At 50.6% G+C, this 22,359-nt stretch overlaps 1 protein-coding gene across 3 annotated transcripts in view; it reads left to right on the top strand.

Annotated features, from left to right (window-relative positions):
* Window positions 1–22,359, top strand: part of SYNE3 (spectrin repeat containing nuclear envelope family member 3) — a 103,530-nt gene that overhangs the window by 56,243 nt on the left and 24,928 nt on the right. For all 3 annotated transcript variants that reach the window (XM_055555597.1, XM_055555594.1, XM_055555596.1), the window contains exons 5-12: window positions 4,767–4,928; window positions 7,101–7,448; window positions 10,282–10,418; window positions 12,448–12,622; window positions 17,601–17,783; window positions 18,899–19,042; window positions 19,901–20,035; window positions 22,182–22,343. In XM_055555597.1, coding sequence (XP_055411572.1) covers window positions 4,767–4,928; window positions 7,101–7,448; window positions 10,282–10,418; window positions 12,448–12,622; window positions 17,601–17,783; window positions 18,899–19,042; window positions 19,901–20,035; window positions 22,182–22,343 — 1,446 coding nt within the window. The remainder of the gene's footprint in view (window positions 1–4,766; window positions 4,929–7,100; window positions 7,449–10,281; window positions 10,419–12,447; window positions 12,623–17,600; window positions 17,784–18,898; window positions 19,043–19,900; window positions 20,036–22,181; window positions 22,344–22,359) is intronic.

The following is a 22,359-nucleotide window of genomic DNA, read 5'->3' as shown; positions in this document are numbered from 1 at the left end:
GCCTGGCGTGCTGCGATTCATGGGATCACAAAGAGTTGGACACGACTGAGCGACTGAACTGAACTGACTGATCCTCTCTGTCTTCTTATGTTGTAAATAGAGAAGGTGTGTGTGACTGGGACCCCTTTTTTTAACTTAAAAAATAATCCACAGATAAACAGCAAGGTCCTACTGTATAATGCAGGGAGCTATATTCAATATCCTGTGATAAACCATAATGGAAAAGAACATGAAAGCGAATGTATATATCTGTATAACTGAATCACTTTGCTGTAGAGCAGAAATGAACACAAAATTGTAAATCAACTATACTTTAATAAAAAAATTTTTTTCTTTTAATAATTTAAGGATAGGATACCACTGGCCCTTAGAAAGAACTAGAAATCCTGGAGACTTCCTATGTTTGCTCCTCCTTTGGTGGAGCCCCAGGTCCTGGATGAGCTGCTGCACCTGTGCCCATCAGAGGAGAGTGGAGGGGGGCAGCTGGAACTCTTGTGGGTCAGGCTCAGAAAGTGGAAGCAGTGGTACATGGGAGGTTTCGAGTTCCTGGATGAGGGAGCAGGTTTTTTCCCCAAGGGTTTTCCCAAGGCAGAGCCCAGCTGGCAGCCTCCTGGTCTAGGAGTGTGGGGGCTCTGCCTTGTAAGGATGGGGTTAGGGTGGCGTAGGGGGAGCTGCCGCCTTGGCTGAAGCCCTTGGAGTTGCCAGATGAGCTGATGAATTCTGACCTTGATGTGGAAACTGGGGGGTGGGAGGGGGCGTTGCAGGATGATTGGACCCCATGAAAGAAAGCAGTTTGGTTTAGACTTTGGGGCTGTTGGCTGAAGCTCACAGATGCTTGATTTTCTCTTTCTGGATGTCAGAAGTTTGGGAGCTCTGTTGTAACTCATGGAAGCCCACGTAGCTCTTGGAAGGGGGCTGGGATGGGGGTGGCAAACGTGGAGCTGTTTCTTGTCTGTCCCAGAGCAGGCTGCAGAAGGTGGAAAGGTGCTGGATGGGGAGGGGCCAGGGCCGACCCCTGCAGAGCCTCTGAGGTTATATTCAAGCTGTCATGTGAATGTGCACTTTGCTGGAGAGAACAGCCATAGTATCCACTGGATTCTAGATGGCGCCGTGACCTTCAGAAGACAGAAGCTACAGAGAGGGGCAAAGTTTTGCAACACCCTTACAAGGTTCCTTATTAGTAAAATAGGGAGTAGCCTTCCCACTTCCCCTGACATCAGCCTCCCAGGCATACCCCATACCGGACCTTCAGCCCCAGACAAAAGGAGAACACTCTGGCTCCATCCTATGCAGGGTCGGGGACGTTGCATGTCCAGTAGCCCTGAGGTTCTTGGTGTCCCGGATGCCTCCTAGTCACCTGCTCTCTGCACATTTGATGAAGGCCTCACCTTGTGTTAAAGGCAGATGAGAAAGCCACCCTGAGGAGGCAACTGAAATCCTCCTACCCCAGTGACGAGAGCCGTGCAGGGATCCCTAGAGGTCCAGGCCTGTTCTCAGGGTGGGCAGGGTCCCTGGGATAGTGTCTTAGCCTGCTTGGGCCAGACAGAAAAGAACAGCATAGACAGGGCAGCTTTAAAAGCAGAAATCTCTTTCTCATGGTTCCAGAGACTGGGAGGTTGAAACTCAAGGTGTTAGCAGATTTGGTTCCCACTGAGGAGTCTCTTCTTGACTTGCAGACATCTGCCTTCTCGCCGTGTCCTCACACAGTGGAGAGGGAGGTGTCTGCAAGCCCTCTGATATCTATTCTTATAGAGGCATTAATCCCATCGTGAGGACCCCAGCCTCATGACTTCCTCTGATCCCGATTACTTCCCAAAGGCCCCACCTCCAGATATCATCACTTTGAGGGTTAGGGCTTCAACAGGTGAATTTGGGGAAGCTGCATCTCAGTCCATTGGAAATACTGTATGTATTACTTTTATTTACTTATTTACTTCTGGCCGCCCTGGGTCTTCACTGCTGCTCATGGGCTTTCTGTAGGTGTGTGGGCTTCTCCTGTTGCCAAGCATGGGCTCTAGGGCACACAGGCTTCAGTAGTTGTGGCACATGGGCTTAGTTGCCCCACTGCATGTCTGGAATCTTCCCAGACCAGTGATCAAACCCGTGTCCCCTGCATTGGCAGACAGATCCTTAACCACTGGACCACCAGGGAAGTCCTATTAATATCTCAGCTTTCACCAAGTTCTTTCCATCATTTCTTCTGCTAGTTAACAGGCCACTATCTTTGACTCTAAAAATCCAGTTTTGACTTCTGATATGTTAATTAGCAAGGCCTCTGGTGTCGGTAGGGACAGGACCACAGAAGCATGGTAGGGGCCACTCTGGACTGGGGCCTTTGAGACCACCCTGTGGCATGGGGCAGATTCTTGACCAAGACAAAGGGCTAAGCCCGGGGATGAGCAATGGCACAGTCAGCCGAAAGCAACTGAAAGTCAGGAACGGACAGAGCAGGCTGGTTGCCAGGAGGCGGGGCCTTCTTGTTTACTTTGCCAGTGGTTTTCAATCCAGTGATTCTGTTTTCGGAGGGCCAGGCAAATAGTAGCATCTGCCTCCTCCCTGCCTCCCGGAGCAGGGGCCGTGTTTGTTTGGCATCTCGGCCAGGAATCAGGGCCCTTCCTGCAGCTCTTTGCAGAGGCATGATTCCACACTGCCCTTGTTAATTGGTTGGGTTTTGACATTCCTGACGACTCTGCCCACACAGATGGGTTAATTGTTGGGTCTAATGAGAGGAGGTGGAGCGCTCTCTCATTTGTCAGGCACATTCCTCCGACGTGGCCCGGCAGGCCGCGGCTGAATTGTGCTCTGTGATCTTGTTCTGCCTGGCACGGAACGCGGCTGGATGCCTGCCCTACTCGGCCGCGTTCCTCTCTGAGCGCCTGCTCACCATCACAGAGGCTTTTGTTTACTCTGGATTTCCCCGAGCGCCAGCACCTCGTCCTTCACACGCACAAAGCCACCAGCCGGCACTTTTCTTGGATTGTTGGCTTTGGTACAACATTTATCACCATCAGCGTCAACCAGGGGCCCAGCCTTTATTCTCTGCTTAGTATTCTTGACCCACTTTGTTTTATAAATGAATCTTCCCGTGGAGGTAGGAAGCCGGGAAGGATGCTGGTGGATGCAAATAACCCTGGGAGGAGGAGGAGCCAGCAAGGGACACATGAAAGAGCCTGTCACTGTGCCTCGGTCCACTTTCAGAATTCGAGCAGACCCACGTTTCCCATCCGCCAAGTGCTAATGTTGAAGTTCTGAGCCTCACTCCCATAAGAGAATTTTCAGATCTTTACTGAAAGACTTGATCTTGTGCCTTGATTTCCCCATCCCTGAAATGGGGATATTATTTCTCACTTGCTATGGTAGTTGCAAAGGTTTAAATGGGCCTTCCCAGGTGGTGCTAGTGGTAAGGAACTCGCCTACCAACACAGGAGATGCAAGGTGGGTTCCATCCCTGAGTCAGGAAGATCCCCTGGAGTAGGAATTGGCTACCCACTCCAGCATTCTTGCCTGGAAAAATTCCATGGGCAGAGGAGCCTGATGGGCTACAGTCCATGGGGCTGCAAAGAGTCATGTATGACTGAGCATACACACAGCCATGCTTAAATAGCTAGAGACTATCTTAATAAAACATATTTTTAAAAAAGGTTTAAATGAATCAGTATTTCTAGATTTGGTGAGGAGGTTCTCCATGGGAGGTGAAGGCACATACAGATAGCCAGGGAGGTTATTCAAATCCACGTGTCTATCTACCCTTCCCAGTTGAGAATTGTTGACTTAGCATCGTAGAAGGTCAGGACCTTCCTGAACTCAGCCTGGCCCCATGGCTGAGAGCTGAGGTCAGCAAACTATGGCACGTGGGCTCAAGCCAGCCTAATGCCTGATATTTTTATGACCTGTGAACCAAAAAGAGTTTTTATAAAGTAAAACAGAATATTTCATAAATTGTGAAAATGGTAGAAAGTTCAAACTTTAGTGTTCATGATTCATTTGACTGGAATACAACCCTTCTTTATGGACTTGCCTGTGGTTTCTTGTGTCCTACAAAGTAACTAGCACGTAAATGGTTGAGAAGTTGCAACAGAAATCATGTGGCAGGGAAACCCTGGGGTATCTACCATCTCCCAGAAAGAAAGAGTCTGCCACCGTCTGGGCCTGCGCAGTGATTGTAGAGTCTGAAGCTTGCAGTAGTGATCATGGACACAGAGGTCTTAGGGCAGCACTGGTGCCTTGGGAAGTGCTCGGGTGGTAGCGATATGTAGTTGTTGCTGTTCAGTTGCTCAGTCGTGTCCGACTCTGTGACCCCATGGACTGTAGCCTGCCAGGCTTCCCTGTCCTTCACTGTCTCCCAGAGTTTGCTCAGATTCATGTCCCTTGAGTCGGTGATGCCATCCAACCATCTCATCTTCTGTCACCCCCCTTCTTCTCTTGCTCTCAATCATTCCTAGCATCAGGATCTTTTCTGATGAGTTGGCTCTTTGCATGTAGCTGTTGCCACGGCTGCATTCCGAGGACGTGGCAGGGAAAAGACCCAGCTGTGTGGTTGACAGACCTAACGTTGACATGCTGTGGTCTGCAAAGCCAAGAGTGTCTTGGCTGCTAGCTAATAAGGCAGAGAAGACTGTCTGGGATCTTTGTGTCCAGTGAAAGGCTTGAGGGTCGGTTGCATCACATGCTCCCTACACACACACACACACACACAGAGTCAGGCCTGGGAGGCCAAGGGCAGCCTGGGCTGGGAACCCTCGTGACCCTCTTCTCCCCTCCCACAGGACAGAGTGGACTTTCTGGAGCAGGTGACCCACGAGCATGAGTGTTTCCAGGCGAGCGTGGACGAGTTCCAGTTGTGGCTGAAGGCGGTGGTGGAGCGGGTGGATGGCTGCATGGGGCGGAAGTGCCGGCTGAGCATCCAGGACCGTCTCTTGGCACTGCAGGTGACCCCGCACGAGTCTCTGCTGGAGGAGGGAGGGATGCTCAGGGCTGGTGGGTCTCTGTTAGGGTTTATTTACTAGGATGGGGCCGGGAGGGAGGGGAGCCCAGGAGATACAACCATCCCCACATACGGGCCCGGAATGAGGATAAGCATGGGATCTGGTGTAGAATGTGTCTGGGGCCTCAGTTGCTTAATGGAAATCTCTGAGCCAGCAGGATGTTTAGACACCAAGACCGCGACAGCATGGTCTCACATGGGGACATCTGGCCATGGAGATGTCTTTGGCTGTCACAGCTGGGGGCAGGAGTGCCCCTGGCATCTGGTGGATGGAGGCCAGAGATGCTGCTAAACACCCTACAATGTACCCGACAGCCCCCGACAGCAAAGCGTTATCTGGCCTCACGTATCAGTATGTGAGCATAAGGAACCCTGGCGTAGGCATGGAAATTGCAGTGGGAAGAAGCTGCGTCCACTCTGGCCTCCCTGACTTCCATGACCTCAAATGTGCTCTGACTCCCACTGTAAAGTGAGTGGGGAGATGCTCTTCTATAATGCCAGGACCACTTTATAATTTTTGCCACAGTTCTACAGCATCTGTACCGTTTATTTGGTTTTCTCCAGGCAAGAATACTGGAGTGGGTTGCCATTTCCTACTCCAGGGGCTCTTCCCAACCTAGTCATCAAACCCATGTCTCACATGTCTCCTGCAATGGCAGGCAGGTTCTTTACCACTCTGCCACCTGGAGAGCACGTACAAAGGCCTATTTGTCAGTAGAAAGGAATAAAGTGCTGTTATACAGGCCAACATAGAAGAATCTAAAAACATTATACTAAGTGAAAGAAGCCAGTTTCAAAAATTAACTTACTCTATGATTTCAAATAGATGAAGTTCTAGAATCTTCTGGCATGTTAGACATGCTCTGTATTTTGATAACAATGTGAACTTCAAGGGCATGTATATTTTTCAAAACTCTTTGAACAGTAACACTCAGGAGCTGCATAGGTTTCCTCAGCTTACAGTGTGGCTGCGTTCGGATAAGCCCATCGTTAGCTGACAATATTGTAAGCTGAAAATGCATTTAATATACCTAGCCTATGAAGCATTATAGCTTAGCCCAGCCTACCTCAAGTGTGCTTAGAACATTTCCATTCACCCAAAACCTTCTAACACGAAGCCTGTTTTATGATCTTGTTGAATATCTCAAGTAATTTATTGAATACTATAGTGAAAGTGAAAAATAGATTGGTTTACACTCATTGCCACTGCCCAGCATCATGAGAGAGCATCGTGCTACTTATCACTAGCGTGGGAAAGGATCAGAATTCAAAGTGAGATTTCTGCTGAATGCATATTATTCTCATGCCATCGTAAAGTCAAAAAACTGTTAAGTCGAACCATTTTAAGTCAGAGACTGCCTGTATTTTACTCCATGTAAATTACACTTCAATAAAAGGTGAAAAAAAGATTATGAAGGTATTTTCAAGTAAACCAGACTTAAAAGTGTTTATTTAGGAAGTTTTATAAAAGTGTTTATTTTTAAAGTTAAAAGTTGATGAACATTTATTTTGAATGAAAGGTTATATCATTGTTATGAATGAAATACCAGTTCTCACTCGTAATTAGTAGATAACTATACAAATATATGTAATGACGCCAGATGGGGTCGTTAGGTTCTATTTAGGTCTGTACTTTTGCCAGCTGAAGGCTCCAAGTCTGAGGCTGCCTCTGTCTTTGTTAAAAATGAAGATTAGGGACTTCACTGCCGGTCCGTTGGTTAAAGATTCCACACTCCCAATGCAGGAGGCATGGGTTCCATCCCTGTTTGGTGAACGAAGATCCTGCATCCTGCATGGTGCAGTCAAAAATAAATACGTAAAAATTTTAAATAAAATAGAAAGGAAGATTAACAAATGTCAGAGAGTGTTGAAGACAGAGAAGTACCCAACAGAGACTTTCCCTTTGACTTATTCAAATAGCTTGTAAATGACATGGGAAGGGAATTACATCCTTCATGTTATAAAGGCAGGCAGTCCACCCCTTGGAAAGGTGCCCAGGCCCCAGCCCAGCAGTAGGAATTAGCACTTGGCATGATGTTCCCAGGGGCCTTGGGAAACACAGCAAATGTTTCCTTTTCCCCTCATGTTTTTTTTCCCCATCCTCTCCCCGCTTTAGGGAATTGCCAATGATTTTCCTAAGGGTGAGGAGTCCCTGAAGAGGCTGGAGGAGCAGGCCGTGGGGGTCACCCGGAACACCTCTCCTCTGGGTGCAGAGAAGATCACCAGAGACCTGGAGGAGATGCGGGACGTTCTGGAGAAGCTGCGTGGGCTCTGGGAGGAGGAGCAGGGAAGGTTGCGGGACCTGGTCAAGTCCAAGGGAGCCTGCGAGCAGCAGAGGGGGCAGCTGGAGGCCGAGCTGGCAGAGTTCAGGAAGGACCTTCAGAGGCTGGCAGAGGAGGGCCTGGGGGCCACGGTCAAGGCCGCGACCGAGGATGAGCTGGTGGCCCGCTGGGGACTCTACTTGGTAAGCAGAGTTTGGCGACGCCACGGGACGATCCAGGTGCTGTGTGTGCCTCAAGGCATCCCCACTTGGAGCTCCTCCGTAGAGTGGAAAGATCATGCTACGTCTCAAGCACACTTGCTCTGGTTTTCTTGATTTTGGATCATCTAAGTTCCGAGTATAGTAGGCAAATTGAGTGCTTGTACCCATTTTCCAGATGAGGAAACTGAGACCTAGAGATTTTTTTTTTTTTCCCCTCAACACCCCCAAGATGATATGGTAAATTGGTGGGTAAATAAGAGGTGTATGACTCCAAGTTTGCCATTTCCGTGCCTGATAGTGGGATATGGGGGGACACTTTCTGAGCACAGAGCAGGGACTGTGACATCAAGGGAAGGCTCTCAGTGTAGGGAAGATGAGGTGCGGACACAGCAGGAGCTCTGAAGAGGCTGAGCAGACGGTGCCTGTCCTGGGGAGGGTGGAGTGGGTTCCAAGCCAGACACGACATCCAATCGGAGCACCCTCCCCCTGTGCACACCCACCCTTGTGCACACTCACGAGAGGTTTGGCTTGAGGACATAAATTTTTCAAGTAAGGATTGCCACCACTCCTTTCTTTCCTTATTACATCAGCAGGCTAGTTCGTCAGTTCCGTTAGGAGAAATACCTAAATGAAAAGCCCTCGGGCCTTACCTCCACTCCACACTGTTCTGTTTTTTTCTCTCCCTTCTAATGTTGCTCATATGCAGAAATATTTGTATGTAGACAGAAACAAGGTACACACACACTGTAGCACCAGTCAGCCTTGCAGGAGACCAGATTCACCTCCAGGGTCAACTTGGTGCCATGGTGGGAATTGCATCCTCTGTGGGATTGTCCTCCTCGGCACAGGGCAGGGGTGGTGTGGTGCAGCGATGAAGGGCGAGTACTTGTGGATCAGACTGCCTGGGTTCAAATCTCGGCTCCTCTCCTTGCCAAGGCTCTGACTTTGGGAAAATTGCTTTAATCTCAGTTAAACGTGATGTGGACGTGATGGTAACAGGACCTGCCTCCCACATTCCTCATGAATGCGTGAAGACAAAAAGTGCTCAGAACAGCAGAGAATCAGCACTCAGGGAGTGCACGGCTTTTACTAGGAGCTCTAGGTGAGGGACAAGGTCAAAGGGTGCAAACTCGGCAGGTTGAGGGGAGAGTAAGTTCTGGAAAGCCTCAGCAACACTCCCCTGTCCTGACAGTCACCTGCCCGTGCAGGTCGCTCAGTCGTGTCTGACTGTGACCTCATGGACTATAGCCTGCCAGGCTCCTCTGTCCATGGAATTCTCCAGGCCAGAATATTGGAGTGGGTACCCGTTCCCTTCTCCAAAGAATCTTCCCAACCCAGGGATCGAACCCAGGTCTTCCACACTGCAGGCAGATTCTTTACCAGCTGAACCACCAGGGGAGCCCTGTGCCTGGCTATGATTCAGGAGGCCTTTCCTGAAGCAGGAGGCTGAACACATTCCTACAGGTGCTGTCTGTCCCTCCCAATTCAGGTGTCAGTTATGACCAAGATATGACTAACTGGAAATCAGTGAGAGGGAATTTCAGGACTTAGTAGAGGACTTTTCTTCTTAAGCAGCACTTATGCAATAAGAGGCACTCCTGCTCTGTACTCGGCACCTGACAAGTGGGGTGGCTCCCTGTTACCATGGTAGCTGGGAAGTGGGTTCTCAGGCCAGCTGGTGTCCTGCCAGAGCCCATTCGATTTCTACTTCCCCACCCTGCCTCCTGCTGAGTGTGGACCCTGCAAGAGTCAAGGTGAAACTCATCACTTCCTGGGACAGCAGGAAAAGGCTGCATTCTAAGTGCGATCAGGGCTTCCCGGGCAGCGCTAAGTGGTAAAGAACCTGTCTGCCAGTGCTGGAGAGACATAGAGATTTGGGTTCAATCCCTGAGTCGGGAAGATGCCCTGAAGGAGGAAATGACAATCCACTCCAGTATTCTTGCCTGGAGAATCTCACGGACAGGTGAGCCTGGCGGGCTACAGTCCATAGGGTCACAAAGAGTTGTACATGACTGAAGCAGCTTAGCCTGCGTGCACTCAAACGGTTGAGAGGCATGGTTCGGGGTTGCCGGGTGGAAATATCCTGTTGACTTGCTGACGATAGTAACTGCATCCGCAAATCACCTTTTTTTTTTTTCTTTTTTTAAATTATTTGTAGTTATGGCAGGCAGGATCTTGAGTCTTCATTGCAGCACGCAGAACCTTTTTCTATCTTAATTTCAGCATATGGGATCTAGCTCCCTGAGCAGGATTGAACCCAGGACCCCCTGCTTTGGGAGCGTGGACTCTTAGCCACTGGACCACCAGGGAAGTTCCACAAAGCATCTTTAGATCATTGTCTCCCTCAGTGCAGGTGGGAAGTGTCAGGGGGGCCGGCTCCGACATCAGGTCCACCGTTTCCCAGCTCTGCAACTGTGAGAAAACTCTTAGCCAGAGTTTCCTTGCGTATAAAGTGGAGACACAGAGGACTACCCTCCAGGATCACGGCGAGACTTGAGTGAAGGGGACCCCAGGGCACTGAGCACATTGTCCCGGCTCCCTAGGTGTTAGTTATCTATGTGATTCAGTGCCAGTCCATGGGCACGTGATGAGGTAGGTGATGAGAAAGAGAAAAACCAGCTCATCAGGAGTCAAGGTTATTTGGGGGTCACAGAGCGGGAGCAGGGGGCGCAGGGGCTGAGCTCTCCGGGCCCCGGTCACTGCCCTGAATGACTGTGTTCCCCCAGGCTGGCCCGCCCCCACGGCCCACGTTCAGCCCCCTGCTGTCTCAGAACCTCACCCCCCCCCCGCCCCTCGGTGTCATCTGTTGCTGCAGGCAACCCGGGCGGCACTGGCCGCGGAGGAGCCGCGGGTGGACCGGCTGCAGGCCCAGCTGAAGGAGCTCATCGTCTCCCCCCAGGACCCGCAGCCACTCTCGGACAGCGTGGTCGCTGCCGTCCAGGAGTACCAGAGGTACCGGGCGGGCCGAGGGCGGGCCTGGACCCCACGCTCAGGGGCCTCTGCCCATCTGGCACCAGCTGCAGTGGGCTTGTGCCCTCTCGCTACCTGATAACCAATAATTCTTGCTCCTCTCAATGACTGGCTGTTATAGAGTCTCCCTGAGCTCAGGCACTAACCCCTTTCTGTAATATTTTGCATTCTGCTTCCAGAAAGAGACCTGAACTTCGCTTTTTCCTGGGCTAAGTGGCCTTTTCACTCATTTCCATTCAGTCTCCTTATGCAACTTTGCACCAGAGACGGGTCTCCTATGTAATGGTCCAAGGGGAGGGCTTTCCACTAGGCCAGCATCATGCCCCCACCTGCTGGTGATACTGATGGAAGCACCTGGGCCTGACTTCAGGCCAGTTTCTACCTCCCGTCAGCCCACGGGCTTGGGCACAGTCGGGGCTCAAGGCTCTTAGCTCAGCAAAGACCAGCGGATCAAATATCCACCCTGTGTGGAAGTGGGCACGGTTTAAATTTGGAATCGGTGCCTGTTTTTTACTATGTGAGGCTCAGAGGGGTTTGGAACACAGCCCAACAGTTCCCATCTCTGTTGCTGTTGTTTTAGTTGCTCAGTCGTATCCGATTCTTTGTGACCTCACTGACTATAGCCCGCCAGGCTCCTCTGTCCATGGGATTTCCCAGACAGGAATACTGAGGTAGGTTGCCACTTCCTTCTGCAGGGGATCATCCCCCACCCAGGGATTGAACTCGCATCTCCTGCGTTGGCAGGCGAGGTTTTTTGGTTTTTGTTTTTACCACTGAGCCCCCTGGAAAGCACCCCCATCTCTGTAGCATCTCTCATTCCCTTGTCTGATACAGGAGGTTCCTCGAGAAGGAACTCAGGGAGCTCGCCTCTTGCTGGGTGTCTCTCACCCCACAGTGTTAACAGGCCACCCTTCTATACATCAGAGCTGGGACCTGGTTGCCCCCAGGGTGCTAGTGGGCAGTGGGACAGGGTGGCTGAGGTCTCCTTTGCTGCTCTTGCTGAGGTGGCAGGTGCTGGTTATCTATGACTGGGTTCTAGACATTCTATATATACATATGTATGTACATTACATATATACATATGTATATACATATGGGCTTTCCAGGTGGTGGTAGTGGGAAAGAATCCACCTGCAATGCAGGAGATACAGGTTTGATCCCTGGGTCAGAAAGATCCCCTGGAGGAGGGTTCCGCAACCCACTTCAGTTTTCTTGCCTGGAGACTCCATGGATAGAGGAGCCTGGTGCAGTACAGTCCATAGGGTTGCAAAGAGTCAGACACGACTGAAGCGGCTTAGCACGGCATGACACGTGTAGTTGGTTTATAGTATTTTGTTAGTTTCAGGTGTATAGCAAAGTGATTCAGTTATACATATATATCTATTCTTTTTCAGATTCTTTTCGTCGTAGACTATTATAAGTTATTGAATATAGTTCCCTGTGCTACACCATGGGCATTATATTTGAAAAATTATCTGTAGGAATTATTTGGGCCTAGTGTTCCCTTTCGCTTTTCACTTTCATGCATTGGAGAAGGAAATGGCAACCCACTCCAGTGTTCTTGCCTGGAGAACCCCAGGGACAGGGGAGCCTGGTGGGCTGCCGTCTATGGGGTCGTGCGGAGTCGAACACGACTGAGTGACTTAGCAGCAGCAGCAGCAGCAGCAGTGTAATGGCATCTTACTCAAGAAGGGATTTTGTTTGCTTTTGTGAGTTGTTGGGGGCAGGCAGTCTGAGTCTGAGGTCTCCCCAATTCCTCTTCAAGGCTTATTTCTTTCCCTGGTCTGGAAGCTGGGCTGCACGTCTGTTGGAGGACTGGCTTACCTCCAGAGCACTTGTATCCGGAAAGCCTAGGCCTCAGGGTCCCCTGGACACCCTGGCAGCCTATGGAATAGGGAAGAGCCTGCCCTTGGGAGCAGCACACAGGAGGTGCTCTGGGAGTCTGGGGGGAGCTCTGGCCCCTGGACTGACTCACTCTCCTCTCTTGGTGCCCCTTCTCCTGCGCTCACAGAATGAAGGCCAAGAGCAGCAGGCTGTGCAACGCCGCGGCCACGGAGCTGTGGCAGCGTTTCCAGCGGCACCCCCAGGACCTGCAGCTGTGGAGGGAGCTGGCCCAGAGACTCCTGGATGTCACCGCCAGCCTGCCAGACCCGCCCTCCATCCACACCTTCCTGCCGCAGATCGAGGTAAGCCTGGTTCTGTCGGGAGGGATGGTGGGTGCCCCTGGGGGAGACCACCAGCCAAATGTGGCATTTCAGCCATCCCCACAGGGAAAGACATATCTCTCAGTCCTCCGGGTATCTGGGTGGAGCTCACTGTAGCAGCCTGGCGAGTCCCAGGCGCACACTTGTAATTATCAGGGACAAAAGTCACCCTCAATTCTTAGAGAAAAGGCAAAGCCTGGTGCCTGGTGTGGCCCAGGACTCTGCCGTGATCTGCCCACACCGGTTCTCTTCCCGACCCTGCTGCAGACAGTCCTCTGCTGGAAGTCTGAGGATGTCAGGCCGTTATCTTTACTGTGTACCCATTGGGATGCATGTGACAAGGGGCAGAAAACCTGACTTTCTGGTGGTTCCAGAGCTGGCTTGATAGCTCAATGGTATGTTCCAGAGCCCAGGCTCTTTCCAGCTCTAAACTGCATCTGCCTTCATGGTCCTGGGGTGGCTGCCAGCACTGCCCGTGTGCATCCTGACTGGTGTATTGGGCTCATGATATATGGCTGTATGTCCTCATATTTTCAGTTGACACATCTGAGCTTTTTCTCAGCATCCTTTAAAATGGTTCAATAGCATGGCTCAATAAATCACTTTAAATGGATGCAGAATATTCCATTTGGGGGCGCGCCCTTTTATTTATTTTTTAAAGTAGCCACAATTCAATTGTTGAGGTTGTTTGCAATTTTCACTGTCATAATGAATGTACATTGAATATGTATGTACACTGATTTTTATTTCTGTTGCTACCATTCTCCTCATTTTACTGATGAGGGATCTGGGCCAGGGAAGAGTGAGAGAGCATGTTCAAGGTCTGGCTGCTCAAGAGAAGCAGAGCTGGGGCCAGAATGGTGGGGTATAGAGTCTTGGCTAACATTTTCAGCCCTGTTTTCACTTTGGCTTCTGGAAACAGCTTTGCGAAACAAGCAGAACGATTCTTATCATTTGACTGTTGAGGAGCCACTTGCTTGAGGTTAACACAGCCGTTAAGTGACAGGGCTGGCTTTAACCCAGGCCTGTCTAACTTTCCCTGCTGTGTCAGGATATTGCCTCCTGTCCTTCCCACTGGGGCAGAAAGCAAACTGGGACCTTCTTGAGGCAGGAGAGAGGTCCTGTCGTTCTAGAGTGGGACCCAGGACTCCAGGGCAGGACTTTCACTGAGCAGTGGGTTGGAATACGTGGGGCCAGGACTTTGGCTTACTCACCTTTGGAGTCTGTTTGCAGGTTGGGAGTGTGTCTTGCAGAGAAGGCAATGGCACCCCACTCCAGTATTCTTGCCTGGCAAATCCCATGGACGGAGGAGCCTGGTGGGCTGCAGTCCATGGGGTCGCTAGGAGTCAGACACGACTGAGCGACTTCACTTTCACTTTTCACTTTCATGCATTGGAGAAGGAAATGGCAACCCACTCCAGTGTTTTTGCCTGGAGAATCCCAGGGACAGAGGAGCCTGGTGGGCTGCCGTCTATGGGGTCGCACAGAGTCGGACATGACTGAAGCAACTTAGCAGCAGCAGCAGCAGTGTGTCTTGCATCACTCCCACTGGCCTGCCTGGGCAGAAAGGATTTCACAGGTCAGGGCTCGAGCTGCCAGCCCTCTCTTTTTTGGCCACACCATGCGGCATGTGGGATCCTAGTTCCCCAGCCAGGAATTCAACCCATACCCCTGGCACTGGGAGTGCAGAGTCTCAACCACTGGACTGCTAGGACTGCTAGGGAAGTCCCACCCCTCTCTTTTCTCAACTCAGCTTCTGCATCTAGCCTCAGAGCGACTTGTGGATTGAAAGTGAAAGTGTTAATTGCTCCATTGTGTCTGACTCTTTGTGACCCCATGGATTGCAGTCCTCCCAGCTCCTCTGTCCATGGAATTCTCCAGGCAAGAATACTGGAGTGGGTAGCCATTCCCTTCTCCAGGGGATCTTCCTGATTCAGGGATGGAACCCAGGTCTCCTGCCTTGCAGGCATATTCTTTTCTGTCTGAGCCACCAGGGAAGCCCTGTGGATCAGAAAAGCTCCAGCCAAAACCTGGGCGTGACTAGTGTGTTAGTTCTCTAGGGCTGCTGTAACAAAGCACCAAAAAGTGGTGCTTTTATAAAAAAAAGAAAACAACAGAACTTCATTCTCTTAAAGTTCTGAAAGCTGGAAGTCCGAAGTTGACCCATCAAGAGGATCTTGCTGTCTCCAGTGGTTCTAGGGGAAACTCCTCCCTTGCCTCTTCTAGCTTCTGATGTTCCCTGCCAGTTGCTGGCGTTCATTGCCTTGTAGGTCTACCACTCTGATCTCTGCCTGTCATCATGTGACCATCCTCCCCCTAAAGATCTCCACCACCTCTTCCCTCTGTGCGTGCATCTGGGTCTAAGTCTTCCCTTTCTGTAAGGGCACCAATCAACGACATCATTTTAACTTGATTGCCTCTGTAAAGCCCCTCTCTCCAAAGAAGGTTGCATTCTAAGGTAGTGGAGTTGAGACTTGACCATACCTTCCCCCCACCCCCACCATTTCTCTTTTGAAGGTCACAATTCAACCCAGAACCGCTGGTTAAATAATAATGGTTGAGAAGATCTATCTTTTCTTGTGAGTTCAGTGAGGGTCCTGCACTGTGTTAAATGCTTTTTAGGCATTTAAGCCTCGTGACAGCCCCACGAGCTGGGATGTGCCTATTGGTCATTTACCAATGAGGAAACTGAGGCTTGGAATTACCCAGGTTCTCCTAATCAGTGATGGTGGTGATGGTTTAGTCACTAAGTCGTGTCTGACTCTTGGGACCCCAGGGACTGCAGCCCTCCAGGCTTCACTGTCCGTGGGATTTCCTAGGCCAGAATACTGGAGTGGGTGGCCAAGTTGGTGTGCCATCCAAACTCATGATTGCAACTCCGCAGCCTGAATTCTTCACCCTTGTGATATCGTGTCTGAGTCTGGCAAAAAGGGAATGAAGGTGGCCCCCTACCTCAGGAGGCTTGGCCTCTGTGTGGCTGACCACAAAATATAGACGTCATCAGCAGGTCACCTACCTGGGCTGCAGTCTTACTTTTTCCTCTCCCAGCCCCATGCCCAGCTCATCGTCTCTGTAACATCATCAGATATCAAGTGGAAGGACTCTGGCCAGCTGAAGACAAAACCCCTGGCCTCCAGGCTCCTGAGCCCTTGGTGAGAGAAGCAAGACATGTTTACCCCTAAGAGCTGGTTGATCAACAGGACACTGAAGTCGGGCAAAGGGCTTTGGGGCGGAAAGAGTGAGTGTCAGGCGGGAATGTGACCAGGGCAGGCTTCCTGGAGGAGGTGGGGCCTGGGCTGTGCAGAGTTCAGGCTATCTGCATGGGAGCTGGCTGCCTGTTACATGAGGCTGTGGAGTTCCCTGTTGGTCCTCTCTCTGCCCCATGAGCTCCTGCACATCACGACCCCACTGAGATGCCACCTCCTCTGGGAGGCCTTCCTGAATTCCCCCTGATCATGCTCCCCTAGGCTCTTTGCTTGTTGTTCAGTTGCTAAATTGTGTCCGACTTTTTGCAACCCCATGGACTGCAGCACGCCAGGCTTCCCTGTCCTTCACTATCTCCTGGAGTTCGCTCAAACTTATGTCTATTGTCTCAGTGATGCCATCTATCCATCTCATCCTCTGTCACTCTCTTCTCCTCCTGCCTTCAATCTTTCTCAGCATCAGGGTCTTTTCCAATGAGTCAGCTCTTCACATCAGATGGCTAAAGTATTGGAGCTTCAACTTCAGCGTCAGTTCTTCCGATGAATAATCAGGGTTGATTTCCTTTAGGACTGACTGGTTTGATCTCCTTGCTGTCTGAGGGACTCTCAAGAGTCTTCTCTAACACCACAGTTTGACAGCAGCAGTTCGTTGGTGCTCAGCCTTCTTTATGGTCCAGCTCTCACATCCATACATGACTCCTGGAAAAACCATAGCTTTGACTATATGGACTTCTGTCGGCAAAGTGATGTCTCTGCTTTTTAATATGCTGTCCAAGTTTGTAATAGCTTTTCTTCCAAGGAGCAAATGTCTTTTAAGTTCATGGTTGCAGTCACCGTCCACAGTGATTTTGGAGCCCAAGAGAAAATCTATCGCTTTTTCCCCTTTGCTTCCACTTTTTCCCCTTCTATTTGCCGTGAAGTGATGGGGCCGGATGCCATTTTAGTTTTTGGAACATTGAGTTTTAAGTCAGTGTTTTCAGTCTCATCAAGAAGCACTTTAGTTTGTCCTCACTTTCTGCCATTTGAACGGTATCATCTGCATATGTGAGGTGGTTGACATTTCTCCTGGAAATCTTGATTCCAGCTTGTGATCCATCCAGCCCAGGATTTCGCATGATGTACTCTGCATATAAGTTAAATAAACAGGGTGACGATCTACAGCTTTGACATACTCCTTTCCCAGTTTTGAACCAGTCATTTGTTCCATGTAAAGTTCTGACTGTTGCTTCTTGACCCACATTCAGGTTTCTCAGGAGACAGGTGAGGTGGTCTGGTATTCAAAATGTCCCACACGCCAACTTGGAGATGGCCCTCTGTTGTCGGTGATGGAGAATCATTGAGTAGAGGATCAGACTGGTTCAGTTTGGGTTTGGCTGCAATGTGCAGAGTCGATCTGTGGGGCATCTGGGAGGCAGCAGATGGTCAGGAGCTGCAGAGGTCCAAGTGAGCAAGGCTGAGTGCACCACGGTCAGTGGCAGCCAATGGAGAGGAGACAGATTTCTGACACTCACAGGAGGCAGCCTTCTTGCCCGGGATTTGGTAACAAGATGGATGTGGAGGGTGAGAAGGGACTCAGACTGACCCTGACATTCAGGGTCTCCCACCACCTTCCCGCCTGCCTGTTTCTCCTTGCATTCACCGCTCCCTCAGCCACCAGCACAGAGGCCCAGCCTCCCAGGCAGGTGCAGCCGGACCAGGTGCGTTCCTGCCCCAGCTTCATCCAGCTCTCCCCTTCACGGAAGCCTTGTCTCCCCCAGGCGGCCTTGACAGAGAGCTCCCGCTTGAAGGAGCAGCTGACGATGCTGCAGCTGAAGAAAGACCTGCTGGGCAGCATCTTCGACCAGGAGAGAGCCACAGCCCTGCTGGAGGAGGTGGCGACTTCCGTGAGGGACAGAGACTTGCTGCACAACCGCCTTCTGCAGAGGAAGAGCAAACTGCAGGTGAGCCCCGTCTTGGCCCTCAGCTCAGCCCTCCTGCAGGCACAGCCCTGTATCCTGACCCCAGCCCTGCCACTCGCCACCGCGTGGCCCTGGGCATATCCTTTGTTCCACACAACCTCAGAGCCCTCACCTATATCATCTGGGTAGGATTATGGTGGGATCCTTCTCATTTGTCTGCCTCCTTCCTCTGCCCCCAAATCCCATTCTATACTCATCAAATCAAATTGTCTTCTGCAGAGAGCTGGGGGGCAGTTAGATGGGAAGATGCAGAGAAAAACACATGTAAACTTTAAAGCAGCAGAGAGCTGGAAGCTATTTTTGTTGTTATTGTTGTTCAGTTGCTCAGTTGTGTCTGACTCTTTGCAACCCCATGGACTGCAGCACACCAGGCTTCCCTGTCCTTCACCAACACCTGGAGCTTGCTCAAACTGACGTCCATTGAGTCAGTGATGCCATCCCACCATCTCATCCTCTGTCACCCCCTTCTCCTCCTGCCCTCAATCTTTCCCAGCATCAGGGTCTTTTCCAGTGAGTCGGCTCTTTGCATCAGGTGGCTAAAGTATTGGGCAGTTTCTCCTTTTAGGTAACAATTATTTGCTAAGCATCTGAGAATGATGATAATGACAAAGATATCTCTAGGACACTGACCAGAGGCCAGGCACCTCCGAAAAGCCCCACACCCATGGTCTGACTTATTCAATGGAGCAGACATTTAGCATACATTTTAGGGTCTGCAAGGCCTGTGGTCTCTTCTGAACTCTGCTGGTGTAGCAAGAAATCAACTGTAAATGAATGGGCATGACTGCCTGTCAATACAACCTTATTTACAGCGCTGGCCTCTGGTGAACTTGGGGTATGTGGTAGGAGATGCAGTTTACCAGCACCTGTTCTAGAAGCAGAGCAATTGTTAGGTGAGGACACAGTGATCCTCACAGAGGGGCATCAGACCCCCTCAAGAAGTCCAGGAAGGCTTCCTGGAGGGGGTGGTTCCTGAGTGAGTAGGAGCTGGACAGGAGAAGACTAGAGAAAAAGCAGCCCGTCTGTGAGTGTCAGGCTGTGCCACAGGGAGACCGAGGGGAAGGCTGAGCTGTGTGCTGCCTGTTGTGTCTCCGCAGAGCTTACTTGCTCAGCACAAAGATTTCGGGGCGACTTTCGAGCCTTTGCAGAAAAAACTCTCAGACCTCCAAATCCGGGTCCAAGCCGAGAATGGGCTTCGGCGGAACCTTCCTGAGAAGCAGACCCAGCTTCTGAGGTTGCAGGTAAGAGGTCTGTCTGGCCCGAGTCCCTCCACTCAAATGTTCAGCTGTGCCGGAACAGCCCCCTTGCAGTCCCAGTGGCTAGCCAAGCGGCAGTCAGCCCAAGCCAGAGACTGTGATCCCCCCCGGCCCCTGAGATCTGACCTTTAATCTCAGCTGAGTTTCTGCTGGTATGCCTGACGGTTCCTGGCCTGCCTCCAAATGACTGATACTTGAGCCCAACAAAATGAGAAGTTTTTTGCTTACTCTGTGGTCCTAAAGTCTAACATGAATATTTGCTTCTAAAGTTGCTTTGCTAACTGTTCCTAATGAGGCCAGAGGCCTTCAGTTAAATAAGTGATTTGAGGATTAAGAATAAATATTTTAAAACACAGGGACTGTAGGTAGGCTGATCATGAATCATTGTTGGCTGGGTGAGGAGCTGGCTGGTTTTTAAAATGCACGTGAAACAAGTTACCTTTTTAAAACCCAGGCGCAGCTCTTACAAAACTGGGAGTGTTCTTTGGAAGGTATTAAAAATGATGCATTTGGGGGCTCTAAAACTAAAGCTAAGATGCGATTCTCCATAAGAAGAGATGGTCGTCAAGTAGGAGTCCAGACATGAGTCTGTTCCCCAGCGATGCCTTCTGGTCTTTAGCAGTTTATTTTCATGGTGTCGCAGAATATTTTCATCTCGTTTTTAAAATTCTCACCAGTCCTAAGAGTGGGCCCATCAGACAGCCGTACGGTGTGGCTGATGGAGTTGGGGAGTCCCTGCATCCCTGAACTCTCCCAGTCTTTTGCATTCAGGGTCCCCACCCTGATCAGCGTCCACGAGAAGAAGGAGAAAGGATGCTCCATTCATTTCTTCTTCTACTGCAGGGGCTGCAGGAGGAGGGGATGGACCTGAGGTCTCAGGTGGAGGCCATGAGGCCCCTTTTCCAGGGGAACCCTAATCACCAGCACAAAATGGACCAGCTTTCCGCCGCCCACCAGGCCCTGCAGAGGTCTCTGGAGGTAAGGGGTCAGCAGAGGGTCTGTGTTAACAGAGGCCAGGTCCCTGGAATCTGTCCGCCCCTCCTGAGGACTTTCTCCCTCTTTTCTTCCGTCGTTCCTTCCAACCCTCCTTTTTCTTTCTCCCTTCCTTTCGTCCCTTCCTCATTCGTTCATGATTGAGCGCCTCCTGTATGCCAGGCAGGATGCTGGGTGTTGAGGATGGAGGAGCAGGACAGCAGGACAGAGAGCCCCCTGCCTTCCTGGGGTTTAAGTGCCGGTGGGTAGATGCATAATGAGTCAGCAACAAGTTAAACATGAGATTCCACATGTCAAACATACGCGTCCACAAGTGAAACATACAATTCCGCACATGCCAGGAGACCAGAGCACGGAGCAGGCCGCACCCACGCAGGAGCCCGCGTCCTGTTTGCTGTGTTCATGCCAGGTTGCAAGTTGGATCCCGGTGGCCGTGAGCTCTGTCTGAGGCGCCCTCTGGTGGCCACCCGGATCCTTCTTGTGTCTGTGCTGGACTGATGTCCCTTTAACGGTGGGACCCCAAGGTGGTGTGGGGAGTGGGATGGCTCCTTCAAAACTGTCCTGAGCACAAGCTGAAATGTCTGTCCCAGCCCTACCCTGACGATACTGATTCAAGTGAAGTCCTGGGTCTGCATTTGTAACAAGAGCCCCAGGTGTGCAAAGCCAGCTCTCAGGCATCCACAGCTCAGGAAAGTGTTTAGTTTAAGGCAGGATTTCTCACCCTTCCGGACTCTGTGTGTCCTATTTTAATAACAAGTATTTCTGGCATTGTCTTTGCAATCTTGAAATTCATAGATAGTACAAGTTACCCACATGATTTACAAATTTAATATAATGCTTTTTCTATCATCAAAAAGAGAAATAAAAGCAAATTATAAGAAAATAATATCTTAATGCTGCTGCTGCTCCTGCTAAGTCGCTTCAGTCTTGTCTGACTCTGTGCGACGCCATAGACGGCAGCCCATCAGGCTCCCCCGTCCCTGGGATTCTCAAGGCAAGAACACTGGGGTGGGTTGCCATTTCCTTCTCCAATGCATGAAAGTGAAAAGTGAAAGTGAAGTCGCTCAGTTGTGTCTGACTCTTAGTGACCCCATGGACTGCAGCCCACCAGGCTCCTCCGTCCATGGGGTTTTCCAGGCAAGAGTACTGGAGTGGGGTGCCATTGCCTTCTCCGTAATATCTTAATAATAACCTATAATGGAAAAAGACTCTAAAAAAGTAAATGTATATATACAGACATCTGTATAGATGTATACATATTTATATTAATAGAAATTGAACAAAATCACATTGCTGTACACCTGAAACATTGTAAATCAATTATTGTTGTTGTTCAGCTGCTCAGTTACTCAGTTGTAGTCAACTCTTTGCGACCCCATGGACTGCAGCATGCGGGCTACCCTATCCTCCACTATCTCCTGGAGTTTGCTCAAACTCATGTCTATTAAGTCAGTGATGCCATCCAACCATCTCATCCTCTGTTGCCCCCTTCTCCTCCTGCCCTCAATCTTTCCCAGCATCAGGGTCTTTTCCAACGAGTCAGCTCTTCACATCAGGTGGCCAAAGTACTGGAGCTTCAGCTTTGGCATCAGTCCTCCCAATGAATAGTCAGGGTTGATTTCCTAGTCAACTATATGAAAAAATAAAATAATGCTTTTCAATAAAGTAAGTGCTTCTAGATGGCCAAAGACATAGGTGGCGATCAGAATACACCCACTCTATTCAGCTGCAAAGTGACGTTCGCGCCTGTCGTGTTACGTGCAGGGGTGAAATGGTTGTGCCACACAGCTGCCTGTGTTCAGCTTTAGTAGGCACTGACTGATGGTCTTCCCAAGTGGTTGTACCAGTTTACACCCCACACTGGTGGTGGATGAGAGCACACATCGCGCACACCCTCACCCAGACTTGATACTTCCCATAAAAGCAGAACGGGCTTAGAGGCACTTTAAAACAGACTTGGTCTTTCCGGGGTCAATTCCTTGCACTGTGCAGAAAACATCAACCTCTCGTGTTCCTCACTGGGTGGGGAGCCCTGGGAACCATCTCACCCTGGGGTTCTGGCAGGGCTGAGGGTCCTGCAGGGTGGGGTAGCTGAGGGTTTCAGCCTGGTTCCCCTGGGGCTGTTCCACAGGACCTCCTGGAAGGACGTCAGCAGAGCCTGCGGGAACATTGCACCTTCAACCACGAGCTGCTGAAGCTGCGGCAGTGGATCTCTGTGATCACACAGAAGCTGGAGGCTCACCGTGGGGACATGGGCCCATGGGATGCCCAGTCCCGGGAGGCTGAGATTGAGGTAAGATGAATCTCCC

This window comes from Bubalus kerabau, chromosome 19, assembly GCF_029407905.1.
Source record: "Bubalus kerabau isolate K-KA32 ecotype Philippines breed swamp buffalo chromosome 19, PCC_UOA_SB_1v2, whole genome shotgun sequence".
NCBI lineage: Eukaryota > Metazoa > Chordata > Mammalia > Artiodactyla > Bovidae > Bubalus > Bubalus kerabau.
This window is presented reverse-complemented; position numbering and strand designations above follow the sequence as displayed.